Source organism: Drosophila biarmipes, chromosome 3R (assembly GCF_025231255.1).
Source record: "Drosophila biarmipes strain raj3 chromosome 3R, RU_DBia_V1.1, whole genome shotgun sequence".
In the NCBI taxonomy this organism is placed as follows: Eukaryota; Metazoa; Arthropoda; class Insecta; order Diptera; family Drosophilidae; genus Drosophila; species Drosophila biarmipes.
In genome coordinates, this window is record NC_066616.1 from 10,181,421 (window position 1) to 10,201,332 (window position 19,912).

Consider the following 19,912-nt stretch of genomic DNA (forward strand, 5'->3'; position numbering starts at 1 on the left):
TTTAAAACTCCAAGGCAGATTTAATCATATATAAATTTAGTTTATTGTTTTTTCTGTGTAATTTCGGAATATAAGTATATTACAAAGTCTTAGATTCACTATTTCGCATTATTTGCCTGAATTAAAATTACAATTTCATTTGATTTAATTATCTTGAATTCAAAGAATACCACTGGTGATTTAAACGCCGCTGGCCGAAATATAGTATAGTTAAGTATTTAAAATTTCAAAATATTTAGCACTCTAAAAATCGATCGGTTAAATCAAATGCATAACTAAGTTTTTCAAACTGACAAAGTTTTGGTTCTAGCAATATATCGTTTTTAAAGTAATTACTTTATCAATTAGTATACTATTATATACAAAGCACATAAGGATAAAAGAGATTTTCTTGAAGCGTTTGACGTCTCGAGTGAGCAATGTGGATCGACTAACTAGAACAGATTATCGAAAATCCTACTTTAAATGCGAGTGCCCTAAACAATATGGGAATGGGACTGCCTAAACTAGGTGTGGGGAATTCGGTTCGACATATCTACAACTATAACTAAATGCATTCTTTGCATAAATGCGACAGGGGGAGGTCTGGGGTCTGACACGGTATATGTCTGTCTGGCACGCGTGCGATTCGGGCCTTCGATGCCACTGGCATGGCCTTGGCTCGCGCGTACGATTGGGTATTTGGCACATCGTGGAGTCACTTGAGCACTGGAGTGCCCGGAACCTTCTTCGCGGGCCACTAGCTAAGCATTTGACACTTGGTTAGATAGCGGACGTCGTAGCTGCGGCTACTAACTACTTGCGCTCCGGGGGCGCCAACTAATATCGAGTTCGAGTTCGTCTTGCAACGTTACGTAATCATAATATGTCTGAATAAAATGGATTTCGGATCTTTAAACGTTGGCTTACATTAATCGGCTAAGTAGTATTTACAGCTTTAATTTGACACTTTCATTGCGTTTCTTTGGCTCCTGGAATATGTTCTACGTTTATACGCGCGATTAGTTGCAAATTAGGTGAATAAAACGAAGCAAAAACCTCCGTGTCATGCTTGAATTTTTTGAAACCGCTTCGGTTCTAAGTTTCAAATACTAAAAAAGACTTAAGGCAGTTCAATAGTCAATGACGTTGGTAGTTCTGATTCTTCAGAATCTCCCCACTGACTTTCGAATTCGGCGACCCTTCTTTGATATTAGTATTATAGGTCTACAGTTAGGAAATACAAAGGAGAAGCTGGATAAACGTAGCAATACACAGGTTGATTTTGGCTCGAGGTTACTGCGGAATCGCTCTATTCACGGGTACGGATGACTGTCACGGATGTTGGCGTTAAAATAGAAAGACTACGAGTGAGTGGAGTGTGCCGTTCCAGAATCGTCCGCATCGCCTCTAGGTTCTATCGCTCGGAAATGGCAAATGGCAGTGGTTTACATTCAATTGTATAGTGCCCTAGTTGTAAGTGTTGTGTATATAGGTTACTGTCTATCCTGCCGACTACATGTTGTATAGATCTACGCACTAGTTCACGTTGTAAATGCTGCACACACATGGCGTATCGCGGGGAGCCGAGCCTGAGCCTACGTAAATTGCTCGGAACTCGCATCGTCATTATCCAAATCGCGTCGTGTCCTACATTCAGTTGCGAATCTACATGAGTATTTAAGTACTATTAGAGCCTTGTTATCACTTTCGATTTGTAAGTCGTTTTTGGCTAGGGCTGGGCGCCACTTCGTTGTTCCAGCCACCCGCCAGTCCGGCACCCCTGCGTCCTAGCATCCTAGATGCGAATGGACAGCAGCGAGACATTGCGCTTCAGCAGGGTGTGCGGCCGCAGCTCCATGCTCGCCGTGTCCCCCATGTCCACCATGTCCACGCCCATGTAGCTGCTGTCCATGGTCCCCCGGTCGGCCAGGGTGTGCAGGCTCTGGGTGTCGTAGTCGTAGTTCAAGTCCTGCATGGGCACCACCTCGGGCAGGAGGTGTCGGATGTGAGTGGGCGATCGCCGCAGTTTGTATTGGTTTCTGCGGGCGGAGACATGGAGATTTCAGTTAGGAAGTCAAGGTAATGAAGGGACTGAACAGAAGTCATGCATGATGGGTGGAGTAGCCTGATTTTATGTTTTGTTATTTAACATTTATATGTCATCCTCTACATTTAAAGTAGGGGATGTCTTGGACGGTTTGTATAGTCTTTTATTATACTTTGTTATTTTGCATTTATTTTTGGTCCTCCAAGTTATACTCTCTTATTAAGCCATATTAAGCTATATTATATTTCAGTAAATCAGGCTATGGTTAATCGGATGAAATGGAATGCTTACTCCGCATCGTTGTTCTTTCCCAAGTTGTTACTTCTGCAGATGTGCAAACCATAAAGTGTAGTAAAAACCAAAATAAGTACACGCAGAACATACACAAAGAAACTTTAAAGAGGCTCAGGGGTAAGGCTATTCGCACTTAATATATGTATTTCTATATATTTACCTTTATATACTATTTGTAAATATGGTTTACCCAAAAAATGTTTTCTTTGCTAGAAACCATTGTTCAAAAATCAACACTATTCTTACAGTTTTTTAAAATAGTCTACGGTTTTTACAGAACTACAAGTATTCAACAAGTCTTATGTTTTTATCTAATAAACTCGGCATATTTAAGAAATAATCTCAAAATATGAATATAACTCAAGTTTCAGGTATCTGAGTATGATCTATGACATTTAAGTTCCTGAAATGGATACCGGATCCTAACTTTATTTACCTTGCTTACTATAAGCTTGGCTAATACGAGCCCCCCTTCAGAGCCTGCCAACTGGCTGTTTAAAATAGAGGAAATACTAGAGGTCAATCCCGTCGTCATCGGAAGGATAAAAAGCTTTCGAAAGCCCCCAGACACTTGGCAGCCCGAGCCCAAGTCCTATCTGGAGGTAATGGAGTGGGAAAACCCTGCCAAGTGCCCGGTGAATTGGCCTGTCCCCGAGCCTCTTCCTGAGCGTGCGATTACGTACTTTTTATGCCGGTTCCCATTGAGACACATGCAGTGGCACGAGCACATGGACGAGGCGTTGCTTCCGTTCAGAGACTGGCCGTCGTGTCCCTCGTAGCCGCTCAGAATGGATCCGTTGGATGTTATCACATCGCCCTCCAGCTTCACAGCCACTTGCAGCGCCTGCAAGGGGTTAGACAGGTGTTAGACATAGGTGGCACCTGCAGATTCGGGGGTGTTTGAATGCCGAGTGGGTGGAGTATAGCGTTGAAGACTGAGGAGCGGTATTTTCGTGTGGTTGTGGACTGGAGCCGGGGGTTGGTGGAGGTGCTTCTTTGTTCAGTGTCGGACAGAAAGCCAGGTGGTTAGGTAGTAGTTTGTTGGGGGTGTTTGTTAGTTGGTCAAGAGTAGTGGAATCTGAAAACCGCAATCACCTCGTTGGTCCATAAACTGGACTTGGACATAAACTAAGCTCGCGTTTGCATTTGATGCGTTTCGATATCGTTTCGTTAAGTCAAAAGCAACCGAAAATATGCGAAAAAAGAAAGTATTTATTCGATTTTTATTGGGTAGCTCTCGCATTTTGGGCCTGCATTGAATAGATTGTATAAATTAATTGTTTCAAAACATTTGGTATTAAAATTGTTAAGAAAATATCGAAAAAGCCGAAGGTGCAAGATCAAGAGTTAGCCAAGTGTGCAGCAAAGTGGCAAGCAGATATATGGTATGTGTGAAAAACTATAGTTCAAGAAGTTTGGTCAAAAGGTACGAGAGTATGAGACAGGTGGAAGTATGCGAAAAAAGTTGTACAAAATTTTTAATATTATTATGGAATCTAGGGTACAGTGAAGCGTTGGTATAAGGATAAAACTGTAGAGCAAAGCGGTTGACTACCAAAACTGGGGAAAAGCCTCGGGCTTGGAAACACTCGCTGATGCGAGTGGCACAATACGATAGTAATAAAATCCAAAAACAGTCCTCAAGTCTACGGTAATAAATGGCATGAGTTGCTCGACTTACTCCCGCAGGCAGGACCCCGATCTCACCTGCATGGCCTGGGCCTCGTCGCGTCGCTCATCCTCGGTATTCATTGTAACAAACCTAAGTACTAACAAGTTCAGCGAGGCGGCCACGATGGCCAGGCCAAAAAGTATAAATATCAGTGCGAACATCACGTATTCGGGCTTCCTGTTCAGTGCATTGTCCCGCTGCAGGGCTACCATGTCGCCAAAGCCTGTGAGGGTTAGAAAATTATAGTCTTGACTGCGATGGTTTCGTACTACACCCTACCTATTGTGGTTAAAGTAATAAAACAGTAATATACTGAATCGAAGTAGCTCCAGCCCTCGAATTTCGAGAAGGCCGCAGCACCGCCTGCTATCGTCAGCGAGCTGAGAGTGGTCACAACACAGATGAGGTCCACCTCCGAGGCGACGGTCCTTTTGCAGCGCAGCGAGGAGCGGACCGCTTTGATAACATAGCTGTGGATTGGAGAAATAATAGTATTTGAGATCAAAGATATTTCATAAAAGTTTCGATTTTTATTAAAATCAATTAAGTAATCATACGTCCTCGACTTTTGGACCCCCGTTACTCTGTCACAGAAAGTGCGAGGGAGATGGAGACGTGCATGCAGCAAACCGCTGTTTCCGAGATTGCGCAACACGCCACCTACCGTCTATTTCTTTATTTGCTTATAACTTCAAGATGAATGATCCGATTTGCAAAATGTTTGGCATGCAAGTGGCTATTGATAATATGTAATATTTTTATATACATTAAAAAGAGGCTTTTAAGAATCAGCTTAAAAAACAGTCGCATTTTGCGACTTAACTTGTTGATAAGAATAAATCATTCACATTTCATTTTATTCCTATAAAATTGTCTCAATATGATGTCCAAAACGTAGCAATATTTAAAATTTCAGTAGGCATTTAAGCACTTACAATATACATTATTATACATTTAAAATACATGTGGAGTAACTAGCTATCAAATAATCAGAACGGGATTTTTCTATTAGCAAACACACCTGCTCAGTCTATTCACTCTTTCTCCGATGCTCTGGAACATAACGAGGCCCAGGGGAATCCCCACAATGGCGTAGCACATCGTGAAGAGCTTCCCGCCCACCGTGCTGGGCGTCGAGTGTCCGTAGCCTGAAATGGTGGGTCATCATTAGGGGTTTGTACATTCATACGTATATCATTGCCATATCACCGTCGGTTAGATAACTCACCTATGGTGGTTAGCACCGTGGTTGCATAATAGAATGCACCGGTGAACTTCCACTGCTGGCCGGCCTTGTGCGATTCCGATTTGAGCACCACAGTCTCCATGACTTTGAAGTCCTCCTGTGAGATATTGTATTTGCGTATTATCATGTCCTCGGCATCTGCAATTAGTGGCAAGAAAGGCAAGAGTGTTTATGACGCAACCCATACGTGTCTCGACAGCAGGTAATGGTCGTCATGTTCTTCAGTGAAAAGCAATTAAGCACTCGAAGAATAAGGGGTCTGTTGTAAAGAGCAGGAAAATAAAGTAAACGTTCTCGGGGATCTCATACCTCATTGGGCTTATGAGGCTTTGTAATAACTAATATATAAAAATAATTTAACTAAAATTTATTTTTAATATCTACACAAATAATTAATAATTTATCAATAGAATTTAAAATCGGACCTTCTCTTTTATGTATTCTATATCTGAGACTAGGTTTTTAAACAATCCAAAACCAAAACATAGTTTTCACAAGACTTTTTTACAATTACATTTCCTGGTTGGATTTGAACCCGGCACCTTCGTTCAAAAAGTCCCAATCTGCGAGAAGACTACAAAATATTCCGAAACTCAACTATGGTAATGTTTTATTTTATCCGAAAATGGATTTTTTTCTATTAATAATAAATATGCTCGCTTTAAGGGCTAAATCTGACGTATACGAATATTTTTATTTTAAATGAACTATTTGTTCCAAGTGTATGGTGTGGCTGCACCTCCACTTGTGCTCGCACTCACCTTGCAGCGCCTCCCAACGACGCTTTTCCGTTTCCGATTCGAGGGCGTCAAAGACGGCGGCGCCGACGAGCAAGTAGGTAAATGTACACACGATCAAGGATATCGTGCGCACATTTTGTTTCTTCATTCTTCATTTAGGCGAGTATTGGGTGGTGGATCGTTGGTTCAGTGGCGACGCCTCCGCTTGCGGTACCGTTTGCAGGGCCTTTCCTGGCTGCTCACCTGGCTAACCGGGCCGCGCCTGCCGTCGTCCATATGAATCCTGCTCGTCCTTGCCGGGCTGCGACGCGCTCTCAAAGGACAAACTTCCCAAATTGGGTTAGGACTCGACACGGACTTTCACTCGGCACTTCTGTTCGTTCTAGTTCTGTATGGTCTCTGCTGCCTTCTGTTTTTGGCAAACTCACTTAGCACTTTGATTGCATTAAAAATAATATCACTCGGGTTGGGGTCGTGGTGCTAGTGCTGGTGCTGGGTTCACGTTTAGTCGGTTAGCTCTCGGCGAGGAGGTGGTCCTGGTGGTGGCGTTTATTTCTGTCACAGGCCGTGGGCCTTTGTCCTCGTCGCGTTCGTTGCGCCGTCCATGTCCTTGCGTTATTTATGCTGCCAGTGGGCGTGGTGGATGTGCATGTGCCAGTGCCTGTGCATGTGCGTTCCATGCTGCAATCCTTCATCGGGCGGCGCTGCTCTCAAGGATTACTCTGCCACTGCTGCTGCTCCGGCTGCGGGTGACGGGCGCCATCTCGCGCTCTACTCGTAGTTGTGCACTCCCGAGTCCCTGTCCCTGCCCGTGTCCGTGTCCTTCCTGCGTGGAATGGCTTGAATTAGGTTTTATGGCCGGGCTAAAAATACCGCCTGCAACTAATCTGTCATCATCAATACCAGGCCCCGCACTGCACACTCTCTTTGGCGAAGTTTAAAGAGCAGTTGGGGTCCACTTAATAGCACTACTAAAATACTATATTGCTATGTGTTGAGACTATATAAATTCGTTGCATTAAAAAATTGTGTACCTTAGGTAAACATAAATGATTTGATCAGTCTTAGCTCTAAGGTCTGCTAGAGTATAAAAAAATCTGTACAGTTCTTATGGTATTGTTTGGGGACCTATAAGTGTGCATTTAAAAACAAAAATTTCCCCTATGGGTTTGAACTAAATCGTAGCAATGATCGTCGCCTTTTTCAGTGGTCTCCACAGTTTAATTTTTTTATAAATGAATAAAAAAATAAGGAGTCTAAAAGTATGCTGCGAAGAATGCATATGTTTCGCTTGTATCTCTCAATGCTTGAAGCTACAAAAAGCGTAGCATACTTTTTGTCGTGCTTTTAAGTGGCGATTTTTTCACGAAACATCTAGTAATATTCCTTTTTAGCCCAATTCCATTTGGATATAAGGATTCAGGATCTATAGCGTGTGACAGACTGTTGGACCTTTGAAAGATCGTTCCATCCGCGCTTTTGAGCTACTATTTCGACCGCCGCTGTGTGAGCAGTGTACACTCCATCTCACCTTACTCACACACGCGCCCACCACACAAACATGCAAATGAAAAATTCATTTGCATGTGTCCTTCGCCCAATGAGCGTAAGGATTTGTGGACACACTGGCGAGCTGGCATGCTGGCATACTGGCAGGCTGGCATTTTGGCACTCTGGCATTTTCGGCAACGTGTGAGGCTGCGAAATCTCAGCTGTAATTGTTGAATAATTCAGTTAACAGGCGGGATAATGAGACGCCGAAAATGAAGGCTCTCCTCGAGGTCCTGGGTGCGAGAGTGTGTGTGTTTTGGCCAGCGAACGGCAATTTATTGATGAACAATGAGGCAGCACTGCAGTGTCTCTGAATTATTCAAGTGTGTGTGCGAGTGGCTGAGAGAGGTTCAAAGCGCGTTCAAGTGTACCCACACACACACAGAGACACACACACAGACACACACACACACACACACACACACAGATGCGAACAGACACAGGCTTTTTTTAATTCATCGGGCAAAGTAGCCGAAATGTTGGTCCTTCGGTGCGGATTGTGGGGGTTGGTTTGCCGCCTCCCCCCGCCAGCACACACACACGCATGCCGAAAGGATGCCCGCCCTTAGTTAACTTTTTTGTTAGTTTCCTTGCTCCTTGTTTGTTGTGCTATTTCGCGCAGCTTTCCACGCCCCCTCCCCCCGCAGATCGCTCGCAGATTCCTCCACAGCTCCCATGCACTGGCAATGACAGTGACACTATCAAGAGAAGCCCCCGCCCCCCTGCAGGCACTTCGCGAAAAGGGGACGAGAGGAAGAGGTCCTCGCATCTGAATTGTTCCATTATGTAAAGCCCGCACACATACACATGGTGGGCTCTTAACACAGGACGAGCAACGCGAACAGCTCGCGATTTCGAGCATCAGTCACAGGACACAGCACACTTCCTCGGCACCGCCTAACTACAATAATTGCACAGAAACTCAGCGGCGCCCCACAATTTTTTCACTACCGTAATTTGGCTCCGCTGGGGCCGCACTTTCGTCCTGTCGCCACTCGGATTCGCATCCGCAATGCTCTCGAATCGACGGCTGCGGAAGCTTTGCTCCGGCGCACAAATCGTCGGCTGCTGGCGGGGTTGTGCGGGCTAGTGGCCCAGGTAAACTATATTTAAGGTGCTTCTCCGCCACAAAGCACTAGTTTTTGACCACTCTAATTATTTTAATTGAATTTCTTTTTATGGCCTCGGATGCTGCGGCGCGGGTGAAAAATTTTAAAACTTTTACGCTGCGTGTTGCTTAAATAGATTTTCGGACGAAAGCTCGTCCTGCAAACTGTCTCTCCCCACGGGGATTTTCTCTCGCTCGCTGTTAAGTCTCTCTAAGGATGTTAAGGATGCCCAACCGGTTTTCAGAATCATGCGGCAGTCCTTGGTTCGAGTCTAGGCTAAGGAATGTCTGTTTTAAATTTAATAAAAAAACAACGCACCTTCTTAAAAAAATATAAAACTAGCTTTAAATTTTTCAAATAATTTTAATAAATTTAAATTTAGGCTCATTTTGAAATTGAAATAATAATTTCTGGGACCTTATGAAAACACAGTTTTGAGTGCACTGTGCGCAGACTAAATGTTAGGTTCAACACTCGGCTAGCTTAGTGGATTGTTCAAAAACTGTGAGGGACATTTTCAAAATGTCCCGAAACATTTTTAATTACCACTGAATTTGACATTCAAATTTATTGGAAAATATTTTAGATATATTGTAAAAAATGTAAAGTTAAAATAAAAAGAATTCCTAGTTTTATAACATCTTTCTTAACAAATACCCTATCATTTTTATATTTTTCGATTGTACTTACTCTTCAGCTTACTCATCACTACTTTTAACCTTTATCTCTTACCTACCTTGGTCCACTCCTCTAGTGCTCCTTGGCACACTGACCCGGCTGTCAATCAGCAAGATGACTCGGACCAAATTGGCCCGAAATCCAGCCCAAAACAGGCATCCAATCCAAAAATCAATGTTCACAATTTAGAGCAAACATGTCCAGTGGTGGCCTGGCCATGAGCTGATAATTAAAATGCAGGGTAAAGAGTACACTAACAACTCCGTAAGACTTAAAAGGTTAACTACACTAGTGCTCCATGGCCTCGGGCGGCAGGACGATGTTGCAGCCGAGGAGCCCGCGTCCGCTCCATGTTTTTGGCACCAATATCAAGTCCAGCTGCTGCTCGGCGCGCTTCACCTTCAGCTGGACATTCTGGTTCTGCATGTTGCGCACGACCTCGCCAATCTGGGCGAGATCTCCTTTAAAGTTATTGCTGTTTATGGAGCCGAAGCGGAGGATGGCATCGCCCACACAAAGTCCCTGCAGTGGTTAGTCAAATAAGATACAAAATTCCCAAAATATTGGTTGTTTCTATAGCCACTCACAGCTTTCTCGGCGGGTGAATCGGGACTGACTAGGTTGACCACGACGATGGCGCGAGCTGGTGCCAGATCTGCTGTATTGGCCCCTCCTGGCGTGCGGTCGCTGTCCAGGTCCAAAGCGGAGGCTCGGTTCACCAGCTCCGGGTCTGTGGTGGCTATCTCGCTGTGGTATTGGTTGAGCAGGGTCTGGATCTGGTTCATCAGCTCCTTGTGGTCGTTCTGCAGGCAGATGATCGTCTGACGCGCCTGGCGCACCTGGTAGATGTCGATGTCGTTGCGCGGAAAGCCCTCGGAGTCCACCAACGGTCCGGTCATGCCCACATTGTCGTTCTAGAATGGGAGGTAAATAGTAAATATCATTAAATTTTAAATTATCCTTATAATAGAGATATGGTTTGCAAAAAGGTGAATTGTGAGATTATTGAGGTCAATCAATACCATAAATAGGTAGAAATAATTATTTTGCTTTATTTTAATCAATTGTTTTGTTATAAATTTAATCAATTTATTAGGTAAAAATTAATTTAATGAATTTCAAGAGAAACGTTGTATGTGTATATGTACTTTTTGAGTTTATGATTTTTTTCGTAGGATGAGAGTTTATCAATAAATAATATTTTTGCTTGTTTTTAATACATTATTTGTTATAAATTTAATAAAAATTTATAAAATTTTTAACAAATTATTTATTGAAATGTAAGTATGTTTCAAATTGAAGATAGTACGTTCCCATTTTAAATAGAATATAAGTAGCTTTACAAAGCCCTTCTTTAAGTAGTAGATGGACGAATATACTCCGCTTCAGTAAAGGGTATTTCCTGAGCTCCTGTAGAACAGCTGTTCAAGGGTATCAGCCAACCAGCTGCTTGTCAATCTGGATGTACCGACATTCAAAAGAAGGGGTACCACAGTGCCTCATTGCTTCCCTCCCACACGGGCAGCAGATACAGGGTGTCTGGTAGAAACTACCTAACGCTGCCAACAGCCTGTCAGAGCTGATACACCCCATCCCAAGGAAAGGGTACCAAGATGAGTGCGCGACTTTACTTACGGCGGCCAGGATCTGTCCGTTCCTGCTGATCTGCGCCTCCAGCTGCTTCTTGGCGTTGATCAGCCGCTCCAGTCGCTCCTTGGTGGTGGCCATGACTTGCCCTTCGATTCGAGTTATTTTGTTTTCGTCAAAAATACAAATTTATTTTGTTTTCGGCCTCGTCTCGCCAGCAGCAATAAAAACAACAATTTGGACTGCAGCCCTGGTCAGTGTGACCGTGCGGCGAAAACTCAAATTTGGCCAAAAATAATTGTTAAACAATTGTCAAGGAAAAAAGAACAAATTAAACGGAGAGTAAACACGAAATAATTAACAAATTTATATGAAAAACAGACCGAGCAGTTGTGGACCGGAAAGGGGCAAAGGAAAGCGAGGAAAGCAGGCCACGCGAGAAGCTACGGACGACGAGAGACCTCGGGAAAATCAGCAATCAATTCAAGTGTGTTTGTGCGAATTGATTACAAAAATAAAGGAATTTCGAGAGGTGGGCGATAAAAGAGGGAGAAAACCCGCGTGTGTCTGGAGAGGATTGGCTGTGGCAACCAGTAATCACTCATTACCGCTTCCCAGGCCGCTCCCCGCGACTCCAAATCCGCCGGAGTGGGGCCACCCCACCTGCGATATGTGATCAGTGGGGCTCTGCGGAGGTTTATGCAATGTTCTAGCTCTCGGCGAGCAGGCGGAGGAGAAGCAGCCGGCGGAGCCTGTCCAGATGACTGTGACCACCATGGAGGCACAGGTCAAGGCAGCACACCATCACCATCTACACCATCCCACGGGCGGAGGGGCCCAGCACAAGGAGGAGGAGGAGGAGCCGGGTCCCGTCGAGGACGAGATGACCGTCCTGCTGGCCAACAAGAACTTTCACTATGACGTCGCCTCCGACCTGGACGACGAGGCCTTTGTGGAGCTCAAGGAGGACACCGCGGCCGCCCAGCCGGAACCGGCGGGGGCGGCAGGCTTCTACAACCCCGATGAGCTGCTGCTCGAGGAGCAGCCACATCCTCAGGTCACCTGGCTGGACGACGACGAGATCGAGACGCTGGATCGCGTCACCCTGGACATGGGAAACATGTTCTTCAATCGCGTCGACAGCCAGGACATCATCTATCAGCAGAAAAAGAAGAACATAAAGATGGTGGGCAAGTACATCATGGGCGATGTGCTCGGCGAGGGCTCCTACGGCAAGGTGAAGGAGGCCATGAACTCGGAGGACCTCTGCCGGCTGGCGGTCAAGATCCTCACGAAGCGCAAGCTGCGCAGGATCCCCAATGGCGAGCAGAACGTCACGCGGGAGATCGCCCTGCTGAAGCAGCTCAAGCACCCGAATGTCGTGCAACTGGTGGACGTTCTGTACAACGACGAGAAGCAGAAGATGTACCTGGTGATGGAGTACTGCGTCGGCGGGCTGCAGGAGATGGTGGACTACCAGCCGGACAAGCGGATGCCGCTCTTCCAGGCGCACGGCTACTTTCGCCAGCTGGTCGACGGCCTGGAGTACCTGCACAGCTGCCGGGTGATCCACAAGGACATTAAGCCGGGCAACCTCCTGCTCTCCCTCGACCAGACGCTCAAAATCTCCGACTTTGGCGTGGCCGAGCAACTGGACCTGTTCGCGCCCGACGACACATGCACGACGGGCCAGGGATCCCCGGCCTTCCAGCCGCCGGAGATCGCCAACGGACACGAGACCTTCGCCGGCTTCAAGGTGGACATCTGGAGCAGCGGAGTGACACTGTAAGTCAGGATAATATACTCTTTTCAGTAGTTATTTTTGATGTGTGATTATGATCTCAAAAAATGCCATTTTGTAACGATTTATTAGAACTATAATCTTTCTATCTATTTGTGAAGGGGTTTATTGACCCCTTTTTCAAATGCATTAGCTTTATTCACAAACCAAAAAGTTTTGTTAAGATAAAAATTCATCCTTTGTTCTTTACAAGTATTTATCATAAATCTTAACCCACAATTGCATCATCAGTTGTACCAGGGAATTTCATGTGTTCATGGGTTTCTATTAATATGAAATTACATCAGTGTAATTTCTGTGCGCTATTGTAATACTTGTATACATCAAGGATGTTTTTTCGCTTTGAAGTCATTTTTTTCACTTCAGTATTTGACTTATAAATAATTAGACATTGTTATTTTTAAAGTAAATATTATATTACAATATTTTTTAAGATATAGGTTCCTGTAAAAAAAAACAAGGATAGAAGGTTTTATTTATTTTTAATGATTTTCTTTTTAATAACTCGAGTTATCCACCTTACTTGCAGCTACAACTTGGCCACTGGACAGTATCCCTTCGAGGGTGACAATATCTACCGACTGCTGGAGAACATCGGGCGGGGTCAGTGGGAGGCGCCCGAGTGGCTCTACGAGATGGACGCAGACTTCGCCAAGCTGATCCTGGGCATGCTGCAGGCTGATCCCAGCAAGCGCCTCTCCCTGCAGGAAATTCGCCACGACACGTGAGTTTGAATATACCAAAGCTTTTGATTACTTAAATCCGAGCTTTCTCCTCTTTTAGTTGGTTCAGATCCGCCCCGGTGAAGACCGGCCCACCGATACCCATTCCCCCGCTGAAGGGCGACAAGTACCGCAGCTCGACGGTGGTACCGTACCTGGAAGCCTACCACTACGGCGATCAGGACCAGGAGGATGTCTACTTCACCGAGCACGACGTCAATCGTGAGTATAGCAATCCCTGTGTTCCTCAAGTAAAATTCTGAAGAGGTAGTAAGCAATTTTAAAATATTTGAAATATATTTGCTACTTATAGGAAACAGTACAATCGTTCTGTTTTGTTAAATCTGTAAAAATGTCCTTTAACGAGATTTTATAAATGTTCCTTGCCTTTTCTGATGAAAGTTCCTAAATTCTTTAACAGAATTCGATTTATATATGGTATTCTACTAAGTAGACACTTTTTTAATGATTAATCACTATTTCAAATTCTTCATTTTTTAGAATTTGATTTATTTAAAAGTCTCCTCAAAATCGACTTTTTATAACGATTAATAAATTGCTTTAACAAATCCTTTTAAATGCTTTGGTTAAAACCTGAAGAAGTTCTAAACAATTCTACAAAAAAAGTTTTTTTTATAATATTTAAAAATATTTCAAACTTATTTAGCATTCGTCTTGAAACATTTTTGATATGCATATAACTTTCTCTTTTCGGTATATTTTAAAAATGATTGATTCCTGCTTCAGAAACCCAAACCATTTATAACTATTGGCTTTTATTAACCTATTCTGCTTTTCCTCACAGAGGAGCTCGCCCGCCAAGCAGCAGCGGCTGCCTCCGAGTATCGAGCCAACAAGGCGGCCCAGGCCGCCTGCCACGCCTATGAGCCGCCTTCCACGAGTGCTGCCGCCGCAGCCGCATCCGCCTCCGGCATCTCCCTGGGCAACGGAAGCAGGGAGGAGGCGCCGCCAGTCAAGAAGAAGGGATCCGCCCTGAAGCGGCGCGCCAAGAAGCTGACGTCCTGCATCTCCGTACGCAAACTGAGCCACTGCCGGACTTCGTAGGCGCGCACATGGTTGCCGCCACCCAAACTTAGATGCTAAGCGTAATCGAAAGGAATAACTTTGTTAACAAATTGTGAGGAACTTTTTGGTTTTGTTTTCCCGTTTTTGTTGTCCTACATTCGCCAAGTATTTGTAAACATAGAACCATGTAGGAACCATTGAGCCAGGAGCACCTGGACGCCCCAGCAGCAGCGGAAGCATCTGCATCAGCCGCGACTCTAAGTTAGCTGATGCCCTGGAGGCTTTTGGGAAGGGGGAGCGATTGGGGCTATATATCCATGTGACAATACTGTGTATTATATGAAACAAATGAAAGCGTAAATTAGTCGTTAATATATGATATGATGTACTGAAGGCAGCGGACGATTGCCGGAGGAGACGGTGCCCGTTCGGTTCGCACACATAAAGAGACATGTTCAAGTGAAATTGTTGTTGGCTTCGTTATATTCTAAACCTACTACTACCCACAAAACGATGCGATTTTCAGGCGCCGTCGGTACAATAACTGCTGGACAGTATTTGCAAAGGCCTAGGTTGAGATTTTAATTTTTACAAACCAATGAAACGAAAATAAAAGAAACCCATTGAAGATCAAAATACAAACACTGCATTTAGTTCGCACACTTCATACTGCATAATCCACACTCAACATTCCACACACACGCTCAGGCTCACACAACATTAGGCTAGCTAACTACGGATGCTTAATCTAGTTCCACGATCTGCAGCCGGGCCGTGGGATCCGGCTCCGAGTGGGCCTCCTCCATCAGGTCGCCCATGATGAACATCTGGTGGTAGTGCGGGCCCAGGGTGGACAGCTTGCGCTGCATCAGGTGGCGCAGGGTGTCCACATACTGGGGCGGCACCTTGGCAAGCGGCGTGTTCGTGTTGCGCCAGTGGAGGCCGTTGTTGTCCACGTGGAAGAGCGCCGGCGAGGGCACGTGGTCCTTAAGATAGTTCCAGATGCACTCGCGCAGCAGAAGAGCGATCTGGAAAGGGAAAGTCAGTAATGCAAAAATCGTGTAAACGTAAAGATTTACCCACCTCTGCCGACTCAAAGTGCTCGATGATGAGATGCAAGTTGGTAAGTGGCGGCGGTATCAGCTGGCTCATAGCCAGCAGCTGCAGCATCTTCTTGGTGCAGAGCATCAACTCATCGTTGGCAGCCGTGGGCTGGAATCTATTGACTGAAAGAGCGAACATTTTATTAGGAAAGCTTATCGAAAATCACAGTCATTGCAAAACCCACCATTCTTCCCCCTCCAGTGGTGCAAGCAGGTGGCGCAAAGTGCCCTTAGTAGCACCGAGGAATAGCAAAGGGCCGGCCTATGACCGGCGATCAGTCCCAAAACCGCCCAGAGGACCGGCGAGGTTATAAACGCCCTTCTGATCTGCATATCCCGCTCCATGGTGACCCGTGTGAACTCCTCATCCGGAAAGGGCAGGCCGTTGTACATGACATCTGTGGAGACCAGCTCGACCAGCAGCAGCGAGACCAGCGAGTAGCCCTCCACGTTGTTCGGCTTCTCCAGGTCGGCGCAGCAGGCATTCAATGCCTTAAGATACAGCGCCTGCTTTTCCGCATCGCAGCTTCGCTCGTTGGTGGGCAGCACGGGTCGCAGACCACGTCCTATGATCCCGGAATGCAGCACGGATCGATTCGAGTTGGCCCCTGAGCTGGTGTGCAGGTTCTGCAGGATGAGCAGCTCGTGCTCGGGGATTTGCAGCTCATCCAGTTCGTACTCCTCCAGCTGACCCAGCAGATGGCCATGGTAGAAGAGGGCGCCCTCCACCAGTTCGCGCAGACACACAGTTCTCGCAATCTTCCGGGCAGAGCACTGGCGCTGCAGCAGGGCGTATGAGCGATGCGAAGCGGCCGCTCGACGGATCACAGCTGTAAGGGAGGTGATTTTGTATTACCTAGCTACACAAGCATCTGAGGTTATCTTACTCTGCTCAGTTAGGCCAACAAAGAAGTACTTCACGCTAAGCACGGCCAACTTGAGGACAAGTGGAGTTCGCAGGACATTGGTGCGGCTACCGGCGTCTATGTTGTTCAGCAGATCCACAATCAGGTGGGCCAACCGCATGCGGGTCACATCTTCCTCCTCCGCCTTCTCCTTGCCTTCCTCCAGTTTCGGTCGCTTTCCGTAGTCCTTTCCATTGCACATGTCATTATTGTTGTTATTGTTGCTCTGCTGTGCCCTGAATTTCTCCGCACTGCGCTCAGCTGCATCCCTGTCCATCTTGAGAACCAATTTGTTGACAGTGCAGTCAAAGATTTGGATGATCTTCGGAAGACACTCGTTGAGGGCTTGGTTTAAATGCTGAGCTTTGATATAGGGCGCCACATTCTTGGTCTTGTGCATCCTGGAGGGAATTTATTAAAGAGAAACGTTACTGATATTCAGGAAGGAATTTAGTTTTTCTCACCTGGCCAGTATGTTGAGATTGGAGAAAGTGTTGAATGCTTCTGTGGGCGTGCCAGGCGGGATTGGCAGCCGATTGTTGACCTGAACATCCAGTGTTATGTCCTCCAAAACCATTTTGAAGCCAGGCGTGAAACCTGGAAAGTTCACCATGCCGCTTTGGCCACCCAGCAGACGGATAAGGGCGCCAATGCCATTGGGATTCTGGGCGTACGACTTCTTCAGAAGCTGTGATATTGTCTGGTAGTAAATGTGCGGGTGCTGGGAGGCTAAAAAAGAGAAATTCTGATTATTTAGGCGTTCTTTCAAGAAAGTAAGTTAACTTTCTACTCACAGACCACCAGCAGCAGCCGCACGGCCGTTTGCTGCTCGAAGAGATTGGTGCTGAGGCAGCTCTTCCACAACATGTATTTCGTTTCCTCATACGCCAGATCTGCGAGCAGTGGGAAATTGCGTTGGTTGAGCACCCACTGCTCCAGCTCCTGCATGGAGTTGTCCAGGAAGTCCTGGCACCACACGTACTTTTCGGCCATCTTGGCTGCCGTGAGCAGCAACGTGGCTCCATGCTCGTTCAGCCGCAGCACTGCGTTATTTAATGTGGGCTGCATTCCTGCGAACATCTTGTTGCTCAGCCAGAGCGGCGACTTCTGCACAATCACCTCGCACATGTCCTCGTTATCTAAAGGAGTAAATAAATCATATTAACTTCCTTATAATAATCACAAATCTTATTTTAAAAGAAGTACTGCAAAATAAGTTACTTAAATTAAATTCAAAAGTTTGCAAAAAAGCTCCTAGTCCTGAACAACCTCATCTAATTCTCACTCACATATTTCCACCAGCACATTGACCAAGCTCTGCAGGATCGTGTCCGAGTAGTTGGTGGTGATCAGCAGGAATGGCACCACGGCCACGTCCAGCGGCTTCTTGGGCGCAAAGCCCTCCCTGAGCATCTCACGGAAGGCGGCCCTCAGCTGCTGTTCGTGGCACGAGGTCATGTAGTCGAGGATGCCCGCCTCCGAGTCCAGGTGACAGCGGTAGTCCTCGACGAAGCGCTTGATGCCGCACTGCAGGATCTGCATGATGATCTTGTAGGGGAAGCAGCCACCCAACCTGGCCACAATCCAGTCGAAGGTCATGGGAAAGCGGTGGAAGGCATTGAGCATGATCTCGACGCAAGCCTCCTCCTCTGGTTGGGTGAGCTTGCGGAAGCAGCTGTTTATGAGGGTCATCAGGCCGTGCATGGCGCTGCACTCCAGCCAGTAGTTGCAGCTGGCCGTGATGGTCATCCGCCGCTGGGTGTACTTGTCGCTCAGCTTCGCCACCAGCTCCAGGCTCCAGTTGGCGATGAGGGGCGACCAGGCGGGCGGGCCCTTCCACACCAGGCTCTGCAGCGCCGTCTTGACCAGGTTGAAGCTCTCGTACTCCGGCGCCCGGAGCTGCTGCTGCCGATTCCCGGCCTGCTTCACCTGCGACACCGGCATTCCGGTCTTCGAGTCCGCCATCTCGGGCGAGACATACAGCTGCACGCTGATCTCGGCCAGCAGGGCGAAGTACTCAAAGACTATGTCCCGCGTGGCAGGCAGCTCCTCCAGGAATCCCAGCCTGCGGCGTTTGAAGGGATTTGTTGTTTACCACGGGCCCTGAGAATACTCAGTGAAATACTCACGCGAGCTTGATGAGATTGGGACTGGTCAGCAGCTGGGGGCAGCTGTGGCCCTTGCTCACCGTCTCTATGAAGTGCTTGAGCTGATCCAACAGGTTCTGGCGCAGCATTTTGTGGATTTACTTTACATCGAAGCAGAGTCGGGTCGGAGCTGGCCAATCCAATAGAGATGTGAGCAGCTCGATGTTAAAGTCGATTTAATCGATGTTTTGGCAGAGCGAGACAATCGATTCCTTTTTTAGGCAATCGATGCATCGACCAGTTTGGTCACCTTTAAAAAATTCAAAGTTGGTCGCGTAAGCAAGAATACGGAGGGACAAGTCCAGTTGATCCGAAAAAACTGCAAGGCAACGCAAAACGAAATGCAATATGTTTCATTTCTAATAGCAAGTTAATAGAGGATGAGATATTCACTCAGGAAAATGTAGGGAAAATTGAACAGCGACAATTGTGGGCCAACAAAGAATCCCCGAAGATTTTCACAAACTATAATCGTTTGGAGTCTTTATAATTTAAATTTTGTTGCCACAGGCGACAGATTTTGCCAAGGAAAAGGCTGGTCTTCTCCTTAAACAGAGCATTCTACTATTTCATTTCAAGATGAGTAGAATTGATGAGTTGACAGGCTTCTTTGAATCCCAATGCATTTTCTTCTCAGAAATTATACAGGAAGCCAAGTACAAAACAACTCCAGTTCGAGGGGACGAAGAATTTTTCCTACTTTTTGGCTTCTCCTCTTGACCGACTTCATCTGGAGTTGGTTACATTCATATTGCCAACGTTTGAAATTTGTGGCCAATATAGTCCAATCTTAAATATTAAAAAAAATGTTTTAGCTCGAGCTCAGATCGCATCACGCCCTCACCCAGATGAACAAACATTAGAGCGGTATAATGATAATAAATTATAAAGAATACAAAGAATTGTTAAACATTTTCCGAACTATGCCTCTGGTACTCCAACTGTCCAACTCGACGGCTTTCCATTTTCTAATTATATAAAACGCAATGGTTATCAATAAAATTCCCCCACGGCTACCATTTTTCAGGCTGCTAGATCGGAAAGGATTATAGAACCCTATAAAATGTGAATCTACTTGCAATTTGTGTAAGTCTGATCCGATGGTAATTTCCTCTGTATTCTTGGCTTAGAAGTTTTGAACAAGTTCTTACATTCAGATCAATGGCCTTGACAAAAATTACTTTTAATTTTCAATTTGTATTTGTAAAGCTGATATTATGGTTGATGCCGAATGAACTATAAGTCTCATTCCAAATTAGCGATTCAAAAATGTATTAATTTCTCTCTTTTTCTGCAGCCATT

General features: G+C 45.8%; 4 protein-coding genes across 6 annotated transcripts; 1 reads left to right on the plus strand and 3 right to left on the minus strand.

The window, feature by feature from the left end:
* Positions 1-7: 7 nt before the first annotated feature.
* On the minus strand, positions 8-8,779 carry LOC108031576 (two pore potassium channel protein sup-9). 3 transcript variants are annotated; one of them, XM_017105138.3, is made up of 9 exons: positions 8,484-8,776; positions 6,003-6,807; positions 5,224-5,379; positions 5,017-5,143; positions 4,275-4,465; positions 4,031-4,218; positions 3,007-3,167; positions 2,321-2,353; positions 10-2,021 (listed from the first exon to the last, which is right to left on the minus strand). In XM_017105138.3, exons 2-9 carry the CDS (start codon positions 6,127-6,129, stop codon positions 1,778-1,780), a joined length of 1,227 nt encoding a protein of 408 aa, XP_016960627.1. In that variant the 5' UTR covers positions 6,130-6,807; positions 8,484-8,776; the 3' UTR covers positions 10-1,777. The 3 variants fall into 3 exon arrangements, with proteins under 3 accessions (XP_016960629.1, XP_016960627.1, XP_050744407.1); XM_050888450.1 differs by having other exon boundaries at positions 8,338-8,776; XM_017105140.3 differs by lacking the exon at positions 2,321-2,353 and having other exon boundaries at positions 8-2,021; positions 8,484-8,779.
* A 717-nt stretch (positions 8,780-9,496) lies between these two features.
* Positions 9,497-11,103, minus strand: LOC108031176 (26S proteasome non-ATPase regulatory subunit 9). The gene is made up of 3 exons (XM_017104395.3): positions 10,955-11,103; positions 9,907-10,233; positions 9,497-9,841 (listed from the first exon to the last, which is right to left on the minus strand). Exons 1-3 carry the CDS (start codon positions 11,045-11,047, stop codon positions 9,608-9,610), a joined length of 654 nt encoding a protein of 217 aa, XP_016959884.1. The 5' UTR covers positions 11,048-11,103; the 3' UTR covers positions 9,497-9,607.
* Positions 11,104-11,433: 330 nt separating this feature from the next.
* On the plus strand, positions 11,434-14,920 carry LOC108031740 (serine/threonine-protein kinase stk11). Its single transcript, XM_050888527.1, is given in 5 exon segments — positions 11,434-11,658; positions 11,660-12,691; positions 13,237-13,431; positions 13,491-13,651; positions 14,235-14,920. Coding segments are annotated over 5 exon segments (1,701 nt in total). The 5' UTR covers positions 11,434-11,605; the 3' UTR covers positions 14,495-14,920.
* A 158-nt stretch (positions 14,921-15,078) lies between these two features.
* Positions 15,079-18,763, minus strand: LOC108031739 (integrator complex subunit 5). The gene is made up of 8 exons (XM_017105433.3): positions 18,593-18,763; positions 17,753-18,528; positions 17,258-17,602; positions 16,928-17,192; positions 16,446-16,864; positions 15,744-16,388; positions 15,539-15,681; positions 15,079-15,483 (listed from the first exon to the last, which is right to left on the minus strand). The coding sequence occupies exons 1-8, from the start codon at positions 18,697-18,699 to the stop codon at positions 15,199-15,201; spliced, it is 2,985 nt and encodes a 994-aa protein (XP_016960922.1). The 5' UTR covers positions 18,700-18,763; the 3' UTR covers positions 15,079-15,198.
* Between the last annotated feature and the right edge of the window lie 1,149 nt (positions 18,764-19,912).

Coding starts and splice junctions, on each gene's coding strand:
- LOC108031576 (XM_017105138.3), bottom strand. CDS start 6,129: ATGAAGAAACAAAATGTGCGCACGATATCCTTGATCGTGTGTACATTT. Junction 5,380..6,002: donor TCGTTGGGAGGCGCTGCAAG/GTGAGTGCGAGC, acceptor CACTAATTGCAG/ATGCCGAGGACATGATAATA. Junction 2,354..3,006: donor AATGGGAACCGGCATAAAAA/GTACGTAATCGC, acceptor GCACATCTGCAG/AAGTAACAACTTGGGAAAGA.
- LOC108031176 (XM_017104395.3), bottom strand. CDS start 11,047: ATGGCCACCACCAAGGAGCGACTGGAGCGGCTGATCAACGCCAAGAAG. Junction 10,234..10,954: donor ACGGACAGATCCTGGCCGCC/GTAAGTAAAGTC, acceptor CTCCCATTCTAG/AACGACAATGTGGGCATGAC. Junction 9,842..9,906: donor ATTCACCCGCCGAGAAAGCT/GTGAGTGGCTAT, acceptor TAACCACTGCAG/GGACTTTGTGTGGGCGATGC.
- LOC108031739 (XM_017105433.3), bottom strand. CDS start 18,699: ATGCTGCGCCAGAACCTGTTGGATCAGCTCAAGCACTTCATAGAGACG. Junction 18,529..18,592: donor CCCAATCTCATCAAGCTCGC/GTGAGTATTTCA, acceptor CAAACGCCGCAG/GCTGGGATTCCTGGAGGAGC. Junction 15,484..15,538: donor AGCACTTTGAGTCGGCAGAG/GTGGGTAAATCT, acceptor TTCCCTTTCCAG/ATCGCTCTTCTGCTGCGCGA.